This window comes from Scyliorhinus canicula, chromosome 3 (assembly GCF_902713615.1).
Source record: "Scyliorhinus canicula chromosome 3, sScyCan1.1, whole genome shotgun sequence".
Lineage (NCBI taxonomy): Eukaryota > Metazoa > Chordata > Chondrichthyes > Carcharhiniformes > Scyliorhinidae > Scyliorhinus > Scyliorhinus canicula.
In genome coordinates this window covers 227,670,672-227,686,869 of record NC_052148.1, presented here as the reverse complement: position 1 = coordinate 227,686,869, position 16,198 = coordinate 227,670,672, and the positions used below count along the sequence as shown (strand labels likewise).

Here is a 16,198-nt window from a genome sequence, read left to right as displayed (position 1 = left end):
GACATGGTTGAAGTGCCTGGTGAGCCTCAGCTGTCAGTGGGAAAACTGTGGAGTGAATGAATGGGCAGGACTTGTCCGCATAGTTAGGGACCCACTGGGCATAGTATGAGAAGAACCTCAGGCATCGTTTGAGGGCCTTGGGGCAGTGGGAGCTCCATGAGGGGGCACATGCGATCGGAGTTGGGCCCTAGAACTCCATTTTGCACCACATAGCGGAGGATGGCTAAGCGGTTGGTGCTGAACACGAACTTCTCCTTGATGTACGTTAGGTTGAGGAGTTTGGTGGTGTGGAGGAATTTGGAAAGGTTAGCGTCGTGGTCCTGGTGGCGCCCACGGGTCGCACGTGGGGGGTGCAGGGACAATGGGCCTGGTTACAGCAGCGATCGAGCGGGCCTGTCACACAGCAGCAAAATGTCCTTTCCTCCCGCAGGCCTTGCAGAGTGCGCTCCGCGCCGGGCAGCGCTGTCGGGGGTGCTTTTTCTGTCCGGAGAAGTAGAACTTGGGTCCCCTGGGGTTGGTTGGCTGCCGCGCGGAGCAGGCTTGGGTTTGGGGTTGGCTGGGATGGTCGCTGGTGGGGTCCATGATGGGGTGTATGATGTCCAGGAGGGGGGCGCCATGCGGTTGGGGGCGTTTGCTTGTACATTGCGGGAGGCGACCGTTAGTGAGGTTGCGAGTTTCTTGGTCGGGCGAGGTCGAGGGTAGCCCCTTCTAAGAGGCGCTGGCGGATGTACGCCGACCCTATGCCTGTATCGAAAGCATCCCTAATTAGGAGTTTGGAACGTTCAACAGCCGAAACGTCCTGGCAATCGCAGTCCCTCACCAGGGCGTGCATGTAGTGCCATGGCCTCAGCGTAGGTAGGCACGTCCCGGATGAAGGGAACGATATCGGAGCTCAGCCGCGTATACAGAATCTGGGGCTTCTGTGCCTCTCAGGGTGGTACAGTCGCAGATCCGATGGAGGCCTCGAAGCAAGCTAGCCAATGTGCGAAGGCCGACTTGGCGTTGTCTGCTTGAGCGTGCAGCTGCAGGCGATCCGGCTTGATGCGGAGATCCATCGTTGTAAAATTTCTGCTTAATAAATTGGAATTGTAGGTCACCCTCAACTTAGCTGGGTATACTATGCCACACTGCACCTTACTGATGTACAGTGCCTTCTTCACCCGGTTGAAGGCAGCCCGCCTCCTCGCCAGCTCCACCATAAATTCCTGATATATGTGTATACCAGCTCCAGTCCACTGCACCACCCGCTTCTGCTTGGCCCAGCACAGGACCTTCTCCTTCACACTGTACCTACGAAAACACAGAGTCACTACTCATGGCGGCTCACTCGCCTTTGGTACAGGCCTCCATGACCGATGAGCCTGATCCAGTTCATATCGGGAGGGATCGTCCCCCTCCCCCAATAGCTTCGCCAACAACATGGCAAAATACTCAATCGGCCTCGAGCCTTCCACTCCTTCGGGCAGTCCCATGATCCTCAGATTCTGTCACCTGGATCTGTTTTCCAAGTCGTCCATTTTGGCTCGCAGATCCTTGTTGATCTCGATCACATTCCGCATCTCCTTCCCCATCGAGGTAAGTTGATCACTGTGCTGCAATAATGTCTCTTCCACTTCCTTCAGTGCCTCGCCTTGCTCCCACATCTCCGCCACTACGCTCGCCACCGCCGTCCTCACCGGGGCAATCGCCTCCTCCACCAGCACTTTCAATACTGCCCCCATCTCCTTCCTCATCGCCTCCATGTGTTTTGCGAACTGCCTTTCGAGTTCCGCGGCCATCACCTTAGTCATTCCTTCAGCCGTGGGCAATGCGGCCTCCCCTGGTGCCCCAGCCTCCACTTTCCTTGCCATCCCCGGGGTGACCTTTCCACTCCCCGACGGACTTTCAGCCGCTTTTTTCACGGCCGTTTTGATGCGACCATCAATTCATTCAGAGACACGAGTTGAAGTAAACTGTGGCTTTAATCGGCTTACAACTGAGCCTGCCTGCGACTATACTGAACTGAGGGCGGACTCGCAGGACCACAGCACTTATACTTCCTGCTGGGGGCGGAGCCAAGGGCGGAGCCCTGTACATGCTCCTCATCTCCCCCTGTGGGCAGAGCCGCGCAACAGCTCACAGATGGAGCCCACAGGGACACAGTAATGTACAGTGTGAGTTTATAGTGGTTACACATTCACCACACGATTTTTTACTTATTTTCAACATTTCCCTTCACTGTGCCTTCTCCCTGCTTTTTCCGCCTCTGTTGCCCCTGGGACCGGGCGTTAAACCCCAAAAATGCGGTTCCCGAACGGGAGCCCTCCAATGTGCGGCTGCCTGCCACCCGCCGTCACCGGAAGTGCCCCCCATTTTAATTTCTTGACAGTGCTCTTTCAATGCCTCTGAGAGGGATGCTGCCGTCCAGTTCCCTCCCGGTGACGGAGGGTTTTGTACTTGGCTATTCCACCCTTTTCGCTCCGGCGAGACTTGTGCTCCGCTGCGCCGTGCGCTGGTCCACTCATCCAATTGCCTCTGCACCAGACCCCTTCTACGTCTGGTCCCTGTGTGGCTTCTGGCCTTGCGTTTTCTCGTCATTTTATTTCTCCTTGTTTCGTCTCACGTGTTCCTCACGTTCGGGGAACAGATCGGTGGGAGTTTTGGCGAGTTTAGAACAAAAAGAGAAAAAAAACGAGTGATTGTTTCATGGTGCTGTGGGAGGAGAGCAAGAAAAGCAGCAAAAAAGGGGACCCCCAGGGAGACAGGAAAATTTGATAAATGTGAAAAAGGTGGAGAATAAAAATATTAAAACAAAAAGAATTGGGAAAAGTTAGAAATGTCGGGCTCAATCCAACAGGAGAAGCACGAAGTGCGGTAGCAAGCGAGACTTGCCGGGTGCTTCCTGGCGGCCAATCTGGCGAGACCGCGAACAGTACCTAACGTCAATTAGGGGTGGTAATGATGCCCCATGGGCTTCACAGTGGAAATGGCTGTCCCACCAGCTGATTCGTCTGGACCGTGCCTGGCAGCTCCATGCTAACAAGGGGGAGCAGCTCTTAAACCTCTCCCTCTGAGCAAACCCCAGACTGCATGTAATATGCTACCACGCAGCCCAGCGTTGGTGATGCCAACCTGGCCAGATGGCTGGACGCGGTGGAGTTGGATCCCTAGTCCCCCGATGGGGTTGGAGGGTTAGCCACAGGTCAGCCGTTGCCACCGGGGAGGCAGTGGCTGTCAGCTTGCGGACAGTAACCAGGAGGGCCGCGATACAGTGCCGTAAGAAGCTCAACGACCTCCACCAGTCCACAAAGGTAGGTAGGCATTGGCCCCTGCTCCTGGTCCCACCTGCCACCCCCAGACCTCACCCCCACAATGAGCCAGCGGTTGGCACCGCACCCCTCCCAACACAATACTGCACCTGTGCCGCAGCACACCCTGGCACCCATTAGCACAATCCACCCATGCCCAGCAGTGGTGCCCACCCCTGTTACCCACCATAGCGCACACACACATACACACACACACATAATGCTCTCTTTGTCCCCGCAGGAGAAGTTGGCACACGGTAGGCGGGAGAGAGCCCAGTCGGGCGGCGGGTGCCGGACATCAGAGCCCTCACCCAGTGTGAGGAATGGGACCTGGAGGTCGCAGGATGACCGAGGACAGAACGGTTACCGACATCGAGGTTGGCCTGCACCACAGAGGTGAGGATCCACCAGCCCGCGCCAAGTAACCTGTCTCAAGTGAGTTTTGCATGTCAGACAAGATGATCCTTCCCTTGCACTGGCCATATGTCCATTGTCCCGCAGGATCCCCATCTGATAGTTCCTGTCTATCCGGATGGTCATCTCCTTGCCATCCAAGAGAACACCTTGGAGGAGAGGTCCGAGGATGCCACCATCGATGCTTCACAACTATCATCCCCACTTCCACCAGCTCAGGAACACGCCCTCGGTGGGCGATATTAGTGGACTGGCTTCTGGGGCATGATTTGGTGAACATCACACGGTCACCAATGCACATCAGGTGGAGGCAGGAATGTCCAGGCGAGACAGCAGTCAGCGGTCTGCTGGATCCCCGGTCCCAGCTCGGCCCCAGCCAGATGCCGAGCCTCTGGAACAGGTTATCCCAGAACATATACAGACACTAGGGTGCTGCCGTGAGATTCAGGAGGGAATGTCAGCGACACTCCAGTGGGTCCATAGCCGATTGGAGGAGTCCCAAAGGCTACGGGCACAGGAGATGGTGCCATCACTGCTAGGGTGATTACTGCAGTGAAAAGGCTGCAGCATGATGTCAGCACCATGTGTGGTGGTGCCCAAGGTGTTACACAGTCAGTGAAGGCCATGGCTCGACAACACGTACCAATGGTGGGGAAATATGTCCCAGACGCTGGTGGATCTTACGGCGAATGTCCCAGTCTCAGGTGGGCATTGCTGAGCCACTCTACAGCATGTCCCAGTCGCTGAGGAACATGTTCCAGATACAGGTGAACATTGGCAAGGTACGCCAGGGTGTGGCCCAGTCACAGGGGAGCAGTGCTGAGGGTGTTGCCACCACAGTACAGACAATGGGGAGCCGCTAGGGCTGGCAGAACCAGGTGACGCATGAGCTTCTGGAGCTCAATCTAGGTGCCCCTCCATCCCATGGTGGCCTCCAGGGCCTTACAGGTCCAGTCTGGGAGGAAGGAGTGCAACAGACCGATCCAGGACCTTCCAAAATGGAGTTGATGGCGGTCTCCAGCTCCCGCAAGTCCCCTCCTCCTGACAACGGCATATCTCGAGGTCAGCGGTGTAACAGGATGGCACGGCGAGTCGAGTGCCACGGGTAGGATCTCCAGAGGATGCACGCTAGAGGCATCAAAGGCCACATGGCGCGGAAAGCAGCAGGCTGCCTCCACCTCTGGTGTGCATTCTGGGGTCTCACCACGATGTAGCTGTAGAGCATGGAGGGCTTAAAAGATAGAGGATCACCTGAGAGGGTACTTGGGTAGGAGGGAGGCACCATCGGTAGCTGAGCCATTTGTCCCCAGCCCAGATGCGACCCCCCCCCCCCCCCCCCCCCCCCCCCACACCGATGGCATCCATCCATCCCGACTGGGCCCATCCCCTGGACGCTCCCCCCCCCCCCCCCGCCATGAGCACTGTATTGCAGCTCCAGAGCCCCCGGGGTTAATGTCCGATTTCAAAGATGGCTACTCACCTCCTCCCATTCCCTGAGCCACCATTTTTAAATAGGTGTGGTAAAGGGCATATTCGTGCCCACTCGCTGGAGAGCTGGTTAGATCACAGGAGGCCATTAGGTAGAGGGTCTGTCCTGTTAGCGATATGGAGAGATTGTCCTCAATTGGTTTCTCACCACATCAAGGTGGGATATGAACCCGCCAACGGCAGCAGGCCGGCTGGATCGAAACCTGATCTACGCCCAGCCGATCCCGATATTGGCCACACTCCTGCGACCTAACTGGCTCACACGGATTTGTGCCGCGTACAATGTGACCGTTAGATCACGACCATAATGTTTGAGGGAAATAATAATGGGAGAACAATTTCCTGTCCCCCTGTTGTGAGGGTCCTTCCTGTGTATTCCCTTTTTCCCCTTTATTGCTGTTATTACTTTAATGCATGGATGTTTTTTGTTTTATTCGTTCTTGCGATGTGGGCACTGAGTGGCTTGATAGGCTATTTCAGGGACCGCATTGCTTATTTGAGTCAACCGCATTGCTGTGTGGGCCTGGGGTCACACGTAGGCCAGGCTGGGTAAGGACAGCAAATTTCCTTCCCTGAAGGACATTAGTAAACAGATAGGTTTTTACGACAATCGGCAATAGTTTCTTGGTCTTCATCAGACTTTTACTTCCAGATTTGTTTTTAATTGAATTCAAATTTCACCATCTGCCATAGTGAGATTCGAACCCAGGACATCAAAGCATTACCCTGGGTCTCTGGATTACTAGCCCAGTGACAATACCACTACGTTATGGCCTCCCCACTGGACACTGCCAGGACAGAGCCCTTTTTGTGGTAATATGCTGAATGTCACTTTAACTCCCACTGACAGTGGCAGCCTCTGGCTGCACAGCTGAAAGCTATTGTTTCCAAGGAAGTGGCATTGTCAGCTAATGGACACGTGTCTTTACGGAATGCAGCAGAATTCAGAGGTTACAGGAGAGAACTCTGCTAGTCTCAGCTGGTTTGAACAGGAGGATGCAGATTTGTTGGCACCAGAGAGAGAGATGGGGTGAGACTCAGTTTGATTGATTGGCTGATGGCCAATGAATTGGCTCAAAAGGCCGTACTCTGCCCAGTGACGTGGTGATTGGATCCTATCCCAATGGAATGCTTGCCAGATTTCCACGGTGTTTCAGTTTTGATCCTGGCAGGACAGAGGCAAGAACTGGCTATCTGTCTTTCTCCAGGAAGGCTGCTGTGAGTGATATATTTCTGGACCGGCACAGAAACCATTACAGGCTGCAAAATAAAGAATCTGTTATCCGTCTCCAGAAAAGCTGGGAGTGCTGTATTCTTGAAACTACAGAGAACCTGGATGAATTTATCTACAGAGAAGAAAATGAAAATCGCTTATTGTCACAAGTAGGCTTCAATGAATTTACTGTGAAAAGCCCCTAGTCACCACATTCCGGCGCCTGTCCGGGGAGGCTGGTACGGGAATCGAACCGTGCTGCTGGCCTGCTTGGTCTGCTTTAAAAGCCAGCGATTTAGCTGAGTGAGCTAAAACAGATTATTACAGGTTGCAAACAGAGACTTTAACCTGCGAGCTTGCTGTGAAAGAAGGTGTGCTAAACACTTTAATTTGGAACAAAGACTCTTTTTCCTTTCATTTATGATTTTTACATCCTTCCACCCTCTTTGTTTATTTGTCTTGGGTGTGTAGCTGGTGGGGGCAAGTTAAAGTGAGGAATTAGGTTATATATAGATAATATAGATATATAGATAATAGTTAACCAGCTGTATTTGCTGCATATTTCATTATAGTTATAAACAGTAATTGTGTTTCCATTTACAAACCTGGCGACTGTAATTATTCGGCAGCCAAGGCCCAAAGACTTCGGATATTTTTATGAGAATTATTGGTTAATTCACTTGTGTTATGACTCTGGAACAGGTGGGGCTGGAATTGGCCGTGCACTGGCCCAGAGTGTCGTAAACACTGTCTTCACTGGCAGCACGGTAGCACAAGTGACTAGTACTGTGGCTTCTCAGCGCCAGGGTCCCAGGTTCAATTCCCCGTTGGGTCACTGTCTGTGCGGAGTCTGCACGTTCTCCCCGTGTGTGCGTGGATTTCCTCCGGGTGCTCCGGTTTCCTCCCACAGTCCAAAGCGCTTAGTGTCCAAAAGGATAGGAGGGCTTATTGGGTTACAGGGATACGGTGGAAGTGAGAGCTTAAGTGGGTTGGTGCAGACTCGATGGACTGAATGGCCTCATTCTGCACTATATGTTCTATGTTCTCTTCACCAAGGACATCCAATCTCTTTGCATTTTTATTCCTCCAGCAGAATGGTCAGAGGATCTCCAGTTCTTCCTTGAATGGGGACCCAAACAGTTTCTGCTGCCCAGCACCTCTCACCTTGAACAACATCTCCTTTAATTCAATGCACTTCCTTCACATTTAAAAAATAATAATTCATGCGATGTGAAAATTTATTGCCCATCCCTAATTGCCGTTCAACTGAAAGGCTTGCTGGGCCATTTCAGAGGGCATTTAGGAATCAACCACATTACTATGGATCTGGAGTCACTTACAGGCCAGACCAGGTAAGGACAGCAGATTTCCTTCCCTAAAGAACATAAGTGAAGCAGATGGATTTTTACAACAATCGACAATGGTTTCATGGTCTTGAGATGTGTCTTGAGACTTTGAATTCCAGATTTTTATTTAATTTAAATTCCACCACATGCTATGGTAGGATTCAAACACAGATCCCAGAACGTTATCTTGGGTCTCTGGATTACAGCCCAGTGGAAATACCACTGTGCCACTGCCTCACCCTATGAACTGTGTTGATATGGGTATCCACATGAGTCTCAGTTATGCCTGTCTTTTTGTGGGATATCCACAACATTCTTTGTCAAGTCTTACATAGGCTCTGTCCATCACCTCTTTTTCAGGTACACTGATCACTATATCAGGGCAGTTTCCTGCAATTGTCCTGAACTTGAACATTCCATCAACTTTGTTTCCAATTTCTATCCATCTCTCACGTTCACCCTTCCTTACCCAACTTCTCTGCTTCCATTTCTGTGGGGTGTTATGTATTTGGGAATGCATTCCTGTTGGTTATGCGTCACGTGATGTGTAGTGACGCCAGGGCCGTGAGCAGATCACCATCTTAATTATATGAGCAACATCTCTTAATAAAACTCTCATCATGCTGAGATATCCAGAGTGTGGGTACCTCCATACCTTTCCTCTTTGCGGCAACAAAGAAATATAACGGGGAATAAGCTATCACACAATTTTCACTATTCGGCTATTAAATCTTAGAACCAGCTTGACTGCATCTTCCTTGCAACATTCCATCTCCCTCTTCTGATTAGTCTTTTTCATCAATCAAGATTTTCTCTCCACCATGGTTGACAGGATCCTTGACCTGCATTTCTTCTCCCTCCAAGAACCATGACAGAGTTCTGCTTGTCCTCACCTTCCACAATTCTAATTCTCTTCCCACACTGAGTGGTGCACTAAGGCAGACTGTTGTCCATTTCCATAGCTAGTAATCCGTGGAACAATCACTAGTCTGTCACCGGGGGCTTATAGCTTGAGGGACGCTACTCCACATCAAGCATTACTGACCAGGGGTCTCTCCTGCTCAAACCGTTAGCCATTGGCGTGTTAGGAAAGATTTGCAGGTTAACACACTCAACCTGTTTGACCACGTTATGAATGCACCTTCCTTGGCCATCAAGTGCTGGAGTGGAATTCAAACCTGGAGCTTTTGGTTCAGAGGCAGGGACGCAGCCCTCTGAGCCACAAGACCTTGTTGTCATCTTCCACAATATTAGCCTTGATATTCAATGGATCATTATCTATCTATGTGCCTTTTCTAACAACACCAAACATATCTTCCCTTCCTGTCCGTTTTCAGCATTCCATAGGGACTGTTCCGTCCACTATGATCTACTCCTCAATCACCACAACAACCCTCCTTTTTGCATGGCACCTTTCCACGCAAGCTCGAGGAACCGAACTTCACCTGTTGATTTAGCACTTTACAACCTTTCAGACTCAACACTGGGTTCAACAACTTCTGATCAGAACCTCTGCCATCCTCAAGACACATCTTTTGTTTTTGTCCTGCATGATTTCCATTCCCTCTGCCTCTGCACCAATTTCTTGGGTATCTTGAGGAGGTGTGCATGGCAGAAACATGAACAGTTGCAATCCGAAAGCAAAATCAAGTGAAAAACTAGAATGAAACAAAACCCTGCAAAGATCCAGGAAACAAAATGGAGGCAGAGGGGCAGCACGGTAGCATTGTGGACAGCACAATTGCTTCACAGCTCCAGGGTCCCAGGTTCGATTCCGGCTTGGGTCACTGTCTGTGCGGAGTCTGCACATCCTCCCCCTGTGTGCGTGGGTTTCCTCCGGGTGCTCCAGTTTCCTCCCACAGTCCAAAGATGTGCAGGTTAGGTGGATTGGCCATGATAAATTGCCCTTAGTGTCCAAAATTGCCCTTAGTGCTGGGTGGGGTTACTGGGTTATGGGGATAGGATGGAGGTGTTGACCTTGGGTAGGGTGCTCTTTCCAGGAGCCGGTGCAGACTCGATAGGCCAAATGGCCTCCTTCTGCACTGTAAATTCTATGAAAATATTTCCCTTTCCTCCGTTATCAAATCCCTTAAACATCTCCAAATATTTCATTTTCTATAATTAACTGAATACATGACAGGTTGCTGCGATCTGCCTTCATCATTTAACCCCTATAGTCCCCAGTATTATACTGATGAATCTTCTGCATTCCTCAAAGGTTAATGTACATTGTTGGACAAGGAGACCAGAGACCTTGGCAAGTAATTCAATAAGAAGTCTTACAACACCAGGTTAAAGTACAACCTGGTGTTGTAAGACTTCTTACTGTGCTCACCCCAGTCCAACGCCGGCATCTCCACATCAAGTAATTCAATGGCCTAGGTCGCACTAATTTAAAGGACTGGGCTGGGTACAGCAGAGTCAAAAAACAAGAACTTGTGAACACACATGCAAGGAACAAGTTAAATGCACTGACCTGAACAGGTAACTCCAGCATCCCGACTGTGTGTGCAACTGTTTCCCACCCATGGGTTGGTAGAGCACTGGTCAAGGGCAGGCTCGGTCCCATTACAGCTCACATTTTGAGACCAGATGACCCCAGTCCCCTCTTCATAGTAGGCATTTCTTGTTGCTGACAAGGCTGTCCCACAGTTCAACACTCTACAGACCACATTCGCTGCGTTTACATCCCAGCCAATGTCGCACATGGTTCCCCAGACCAAGTTACGATAGACCTCAACCCGTCCAGAGCACATGTTCGTACCGTTCACCAGCTGTATGGGTATAGGACCTAGAGATGGAAACATGGTTAAACTGTTATGCATAACCTTGACTCCCACTGCAGTCATTAAATGAACGTTTTAGTCGAAGTGTTAGGTTCTTAGCAAAGTGATTACATAAAGAATACAGTAAGAAGTCTTAAAACACCAGGTTAAAGTCCAACATGTTCGTTTCAAACACTAGCTTTCAGAGCACTGCTCCTTCCTCAGATTCACCTGAGGAAGGAGCAGTGCTCCGAAAGCTAGTGTTTGAAATGAACTTGTTGGACTTTAACCTGGTGTTGTAAGACTTCTTTCTGTGCTCACCCCAGTCCAACGCCGGCATCTCCACATCACATAAAGAATAAGAATAGGTTTTTCAGCCCCTCAAGTTTGTCCCATTAATGAATTAGATCAATGAAGATGTTCATCCAATTATCAGCTTTGTTCCACAAACCTCAATATCCATACCAAAAAAAATTTTCAATCTTCGATTTGAAAATTCTAATTGATCTCCAGCATCAAAAGGTTTTTGGTAGAAAGGGTTCCAGATTCCCACTCCCCTCTGTGAAGAAATGCTTCCTGACATCCACTCCGAACAGCATGACTCTAAGGTTTTGTTCCCTTGTTATGTTTATTCTTCTCACTGGTGGAAATAGATTCTCTCCATCTATCTCATGAAATCCTTTAAATGTCTCAAACACTTCAATCATATCTCCCTTAATTTTTTATACGCAACGCCTTGCAAGACAAGTCTCTGCAATCTGTCTTAATAATTTAATGCTTTTAGGCCCCAGTATTCTGCTGGTGAATCTGTGCAGTAACTCCCCTAAGACAATGGCCGGGATTCTCCCTTTGCGGGACTAAGTCCCCACGTCGGTGGGAGAACCGGAGCCAACCACTCCGGCGTCAACAGCCCCCGAACGTGCAGAATTCTCGCACTAGGCTGGCGCCGGAGGGGTTGGCGCCTCTCCAACCGCCGCTGAAGAGACTGTGCGAGTTCATGCATGCGCCGAAGACTGGCCGGCATACTCTGGCGCATGCGCAGGCGGTTGTCTTCTCCGCGCCAGCCATGGCGGAGCCCTACAGGGGCTGGCGCGGAAGGAAGAAGTGGCCCCAAGGCATAGGCCTGCCACCAGATCGTTGGGCCCCGATCACGGGCCAAGCCACCATGGGTCGGGAGTCCCCCCCCCCGGGGTCGGATCCCGCCACGCACCCCCGAGGACCATCCCAGCCGACCTACCTGCCAGGTTCTGCCGTGTGGGACCATGGCCAAAAGCGGGTGGCCGCTCGGCCCATCTGGGCCCGGAGAATCGCCGGGGGGGGGGGCGCTGCCAACACCCCCGACCAGCGTGGAGTGAATCCCTTCCCCGCCCGAAAACAGGCGCCGGAGAATATGCCAGCCGGTGTCGGGGCGGCGGGGCAGGATTCACGCCGCATCCCCGGGGGATTCCCCAACCTAGCGGGAGGTCAGAGAATCCCGCCCAATATTTTTTATTGCATATGTTAACCCATGAATTTGTAATTTAGAGGAATGGGCAGGTCATCCACAACCCTAGTCTCATAATCTGCAGTCCTGGGCTGGTAATGCAGCAAACAAGGCCTCCAATTTGACTAAATTGTGAACCGCCACACATAAGGACCACACTGAAGGCCAAACAGGGAACTCCTCTGCACTCACTGGAACAGCGAACTCTCCACCCTTAGCAGAACAGGGAGACCCCCACTCACCCAAGCAGAGAATGCTCTCCCCTCACCTAAGCAAAGAACCTTGCTGCTGTCCCTGAAAGGGAACCATTTCCCCCTCACAGAGAAGGAAGCACTGCCCCTGCAGCTGAGAAGGGAACCAACTCACCTGAACAGGTAACTCCAGCATCTTGCCTATGTGTGTAGTTAGTTTCCACCCATGTGTTGGAAGAGCACTGATCGAGGGTAGGCTCTGTCCCGTCACAGCTCACATTAAGGGACCAGATTACGCCAGAACCCTCTCCATAGGTGGCACCTCTTTCTGCTGACAGAGCTGTCCCACAGTTCAACATTGTGCAGACCACATTCGCTGCATTTACATCCCAGCCATTGTCACAGATGGTCCCCCAGACAGAGTTACGATACACCTCAACTCTCCCAAAACACATGTTGCTCCCGTTCACCAAGCGTACAGGCACCGGACCTGAAATGTGAATGGGAACACGGTTAGACTGGTCTCAGATTACCTAGATTCATGAACTGGAAATTTTAGCCCATGTATCAGACTCGTACCAATACTGGTTAGCACAGAAAACATTGAAGAACTGTGGGACTGGAGCAGGCCATTCAGCCCCAGTCTGTACATACAACAACATCATGGATGATCTGTATCTTTACTCCATTTATCTGCCTAAATTCAGAATCCTTAGCCCCCCAAAAAATCTATCAATCTCAGTTTTGAAATTTCCAACAGATGCCAACATCTAGAACTTTTTGGAGAAAATGTCCCAGATTTCCATTACACTTTGTGCTTCCTGACATCACCCCTGAGCAGCCTGGCTCTAATTTTATTGACCCTTGTTATCGATTCCTCCCTGGAAATAAGTTATCTCTTTCAACCTGATCATGTCTTTTAATTATCCTAAAGACATTGATTAAATAACCAAATAAAAGGTGTTTCCTCAAAGTGGTTATTGAGCTAAGAGTTTGTGTGGGTATGTCTGTTTGGATTCCTGCTGTGGTCTAGTGTTATAAGTCACTGAACTGACAAACATAGAGCAATGTTTTGGGATCACTGGCTCAAATCCCACCATGGTAGCTGGTAAACATTGTCCTGTGGCAGGCATGGGAGTAAAATTTGCCTTCCTCCTGTACCCTGGTGGTACAGGTCACTGAACTGGTAATCCTAAAGTAATGCTCTGGGGCACCTGACTCGAATCCCACTGTGGTAAGTAGTTTCAATAAAAATTATCCTATAGCAACCTTTCTTAATTTGACTGTTTCAATTGAAAAATAACCCAGTAGTCAAAGCTTTATTCTTAAACAAGATAATGGTAAGTTTATGATCAAACTACTGCTGAAAATTGTATAAAAGTGACCAATTTATCAAATAAAATATAGACACAAAGTTTAACATGCAGATAAAGATAGAAGTTAATTATTAAGATTAAATTTAGTTCACTCCTTTAAGATATTGTTGGCAGACCCTTGTCTTACAGGTGATGTGTTGTTTGTCTGGAATGAAGGATTGAAGTTTAAGATTTGTTTTCTCCAGCTGCAATGGCTTCTGTCATCGATACATCGATGCTGTCCTTCTCAGGTAGATTCAGTAAGTAGCGAAGGTCCCTTTTCTTTACTGGTTCTGCCGGCACAACACTTGAAGACTGCCTGGGTTTGTTTTTCATTAGCCCATACTAGAAACATACATAGATGATGGAAGCAGGAGGAGGCCATTTGACCCTTCAAGCCTGCTCTGCCATTCATGATGATCATGCCTGATCATCAAGTTCAATACCCTGATCCCACCTTCTCCCCATATCCCTTTAGCCCCAAGAGCTATATCTAATTTCTTCTTGAAATTGATGTACCATCAATTGGACTCGAGACACGATGAAGATCCAAACTGTGGCTTTAATCAGCTAGTTGTTAGCCCGGTGGTCGACTACAGAGAAAGGCCGACCGCCGGGAAACCTGGGTACTTATACCCTGCCTCAGAGGCGGGGTCTACTTGCCTCTCGACCAATTGGTGAGCAGTCACATGACTAGTCCCAGCCAATCGGACGAGAGGCACATGGCCAGCCAGAGCCAATGGGGAACCAATGCTCTGCACCAATGGCAGTGCTCACATTCATACCACCACAGAAATTACACAATGTTTTGGCCTCAACTACTTTTTGTGATAGTGAATTTACAGATTCAGCATTTCTGGGTGAAAGAATTTCTCCTCAAATCAGTCCTAAAAGGTTTACCCCTTAACCTCAATCTTTGGCCCCTAGTTCTGGATCGCCATCATTGGGAACATTCTTTCTGAATCTACCCTGTCTAATCCTGTTAGAATTTTATAAGTTTCTATGAGATTCCTCTTGCTCTACTAAACTCCAATGAATTTAATCCTAACCGATTTAGACTCTCCTCATGTGACAGTCTCGTCATCCCAGAAATCCGCCTAGCAAACCTTCGCTGAACTCCTTCCATAGCAAGAACATCCTTCCTCAGATAACGGCACCAAAACTGCATACAATATTCCAGGTGTGGCCTCACCATGCCCTATACAATTGCAGCGAAACATCGCTATTCCTATACTCAAATCCTCTGCCATGAAGGCCAACATACTATTTGCCTTCTTTACTGTCTGCTGTACCTGCGTACCTAGCTTCAGTGACTGATGCACAAGGACATCAAGATCTCACTAAGTATCCACCTCTCTGAATTTACACCCATTCAAATAATAATCTGCCTTCCTATTTTTGCTACCGAAGTGGATAACCTCACATTTATCCACATTAACTGTATCTGTCCTGCATATGCCCACTAACTCAACCTGTCCAAATCCTGTTGAAGCATCTCTGCATCCTCCCCACAGCTCAGCTTCCCACCCAACTTTGTATCATCTGCAAATGTGAAGATCATACATTTACTTCCCTCAATTACTTCCAAAGCATGAATATATAATGTGAATAGTTGGGGTCTTAGCACAGATCCCTACGGTACCTCACGAGTCACTGCTTACCAATCAGAAAAAGACTCATTTATTCCAACTTTTTGCTTCCTGTTTGCTAACCAGCTTTCTATCCATCTCAAGACCTACAATCCCTGTAATCCCATGCGCTTTAACTTTGCATAGTAATCTGCTACCTGAGACCTTGTCGAAAGCCTTCTGAAAGTCTAAATAAACCACATCCACTGGTTCTCTCTGGTCAACTCTAATAGTTACACCGTCAAAGAATTCTAGTAGATTTGTGAAGCATGATTTTCCATGTCGACTTTGCCAGATTATACCACTGCTTTCCAAATGCTGTGCTATTAAATCCTTGATAATGGTTTATTGTTGCCTGTTTTCTCTCTACCTCTCTTTTTGAATAGCGGGGTTATACTGGCTACCACCAATCTGTAGGAACCATTCCAGAGTCCAGAGAATTTTGGAAAATGACAACCAATGAATCTACTATTTCCAGGGCCACTTTCTTAAGTACTCTGGGATGAAGATTTGCAGGCTCTGGAGTTTCACTCGCCTTCAATTCCATTAATTTCCCAAAACCATTTCTGGACTAATAATAATTCCCTTCAGCTCCTCATTAAAACTTGAGTTACTCAGAACTTCCGTTATATTATTCATGTCTTCTTTTGTGAAGACAGAAGCAAAGTATGAATTTCGTTGCTCAGCCATTTCTGTGTTCCCCGTTATGAATTCCCATGATTCTGACTGTAAGGTGCCTACATTAGTTTTTATGAATCTTTTTCTCTTTACATACTTATAGAAAGTTTTACAGTTAGATTTTATGTTCCCCACTAGCTTACTTTCATATTATATTTTCTCCTTCTTAAACAATCCATTGGTCCGCCTTGGTTGAATTTTACATGTTCCCAATCCTATATAATCCTAACCAATTTAGTCTCTCCTCATATGACAGTCCTGCCATCCTCGGGATCAGCCTGGAAAAGCTTCACTGAACTCCCTCCATAACAAGAACACCTCCCTCAGATAAGGGCACCAAAATTGCATTC

The 16,198-nt window shown here is 49.0% G+C and overlaps 1 protein-coding gene across 3 annotated transcripts in view; it reads right to left on the bottom strand.

The window, feature by feature from the left end:
• The window catches only part of LOC119963342, a 320,297-nt gene that overhangs the window by 205,572 nt on the left and 98,527 nt on the right, over positions 1–16,198 (bottom strand). For 2 of the 3 annotated variants that reach the window (XM_038792342.1, XM_038792343.1), the window contains 2 exons: positions 12,363–12,677; positions 10,225–10,539 (listed from right to left, as the gene is read on the bottom strand). In XM_038792342.1, coding sequence (XP_038648270.1) covers positions 10,225–10,539; positions 12,363–12,677 — 630 coding nt within the window. The remainder of the gene's footprint in view (positions 1–10,224; positions 10,540–12,362; positions 12,678–16,198) is intronic. The other variant, XM_038792344.1, reaches the window with a different exon arrangement.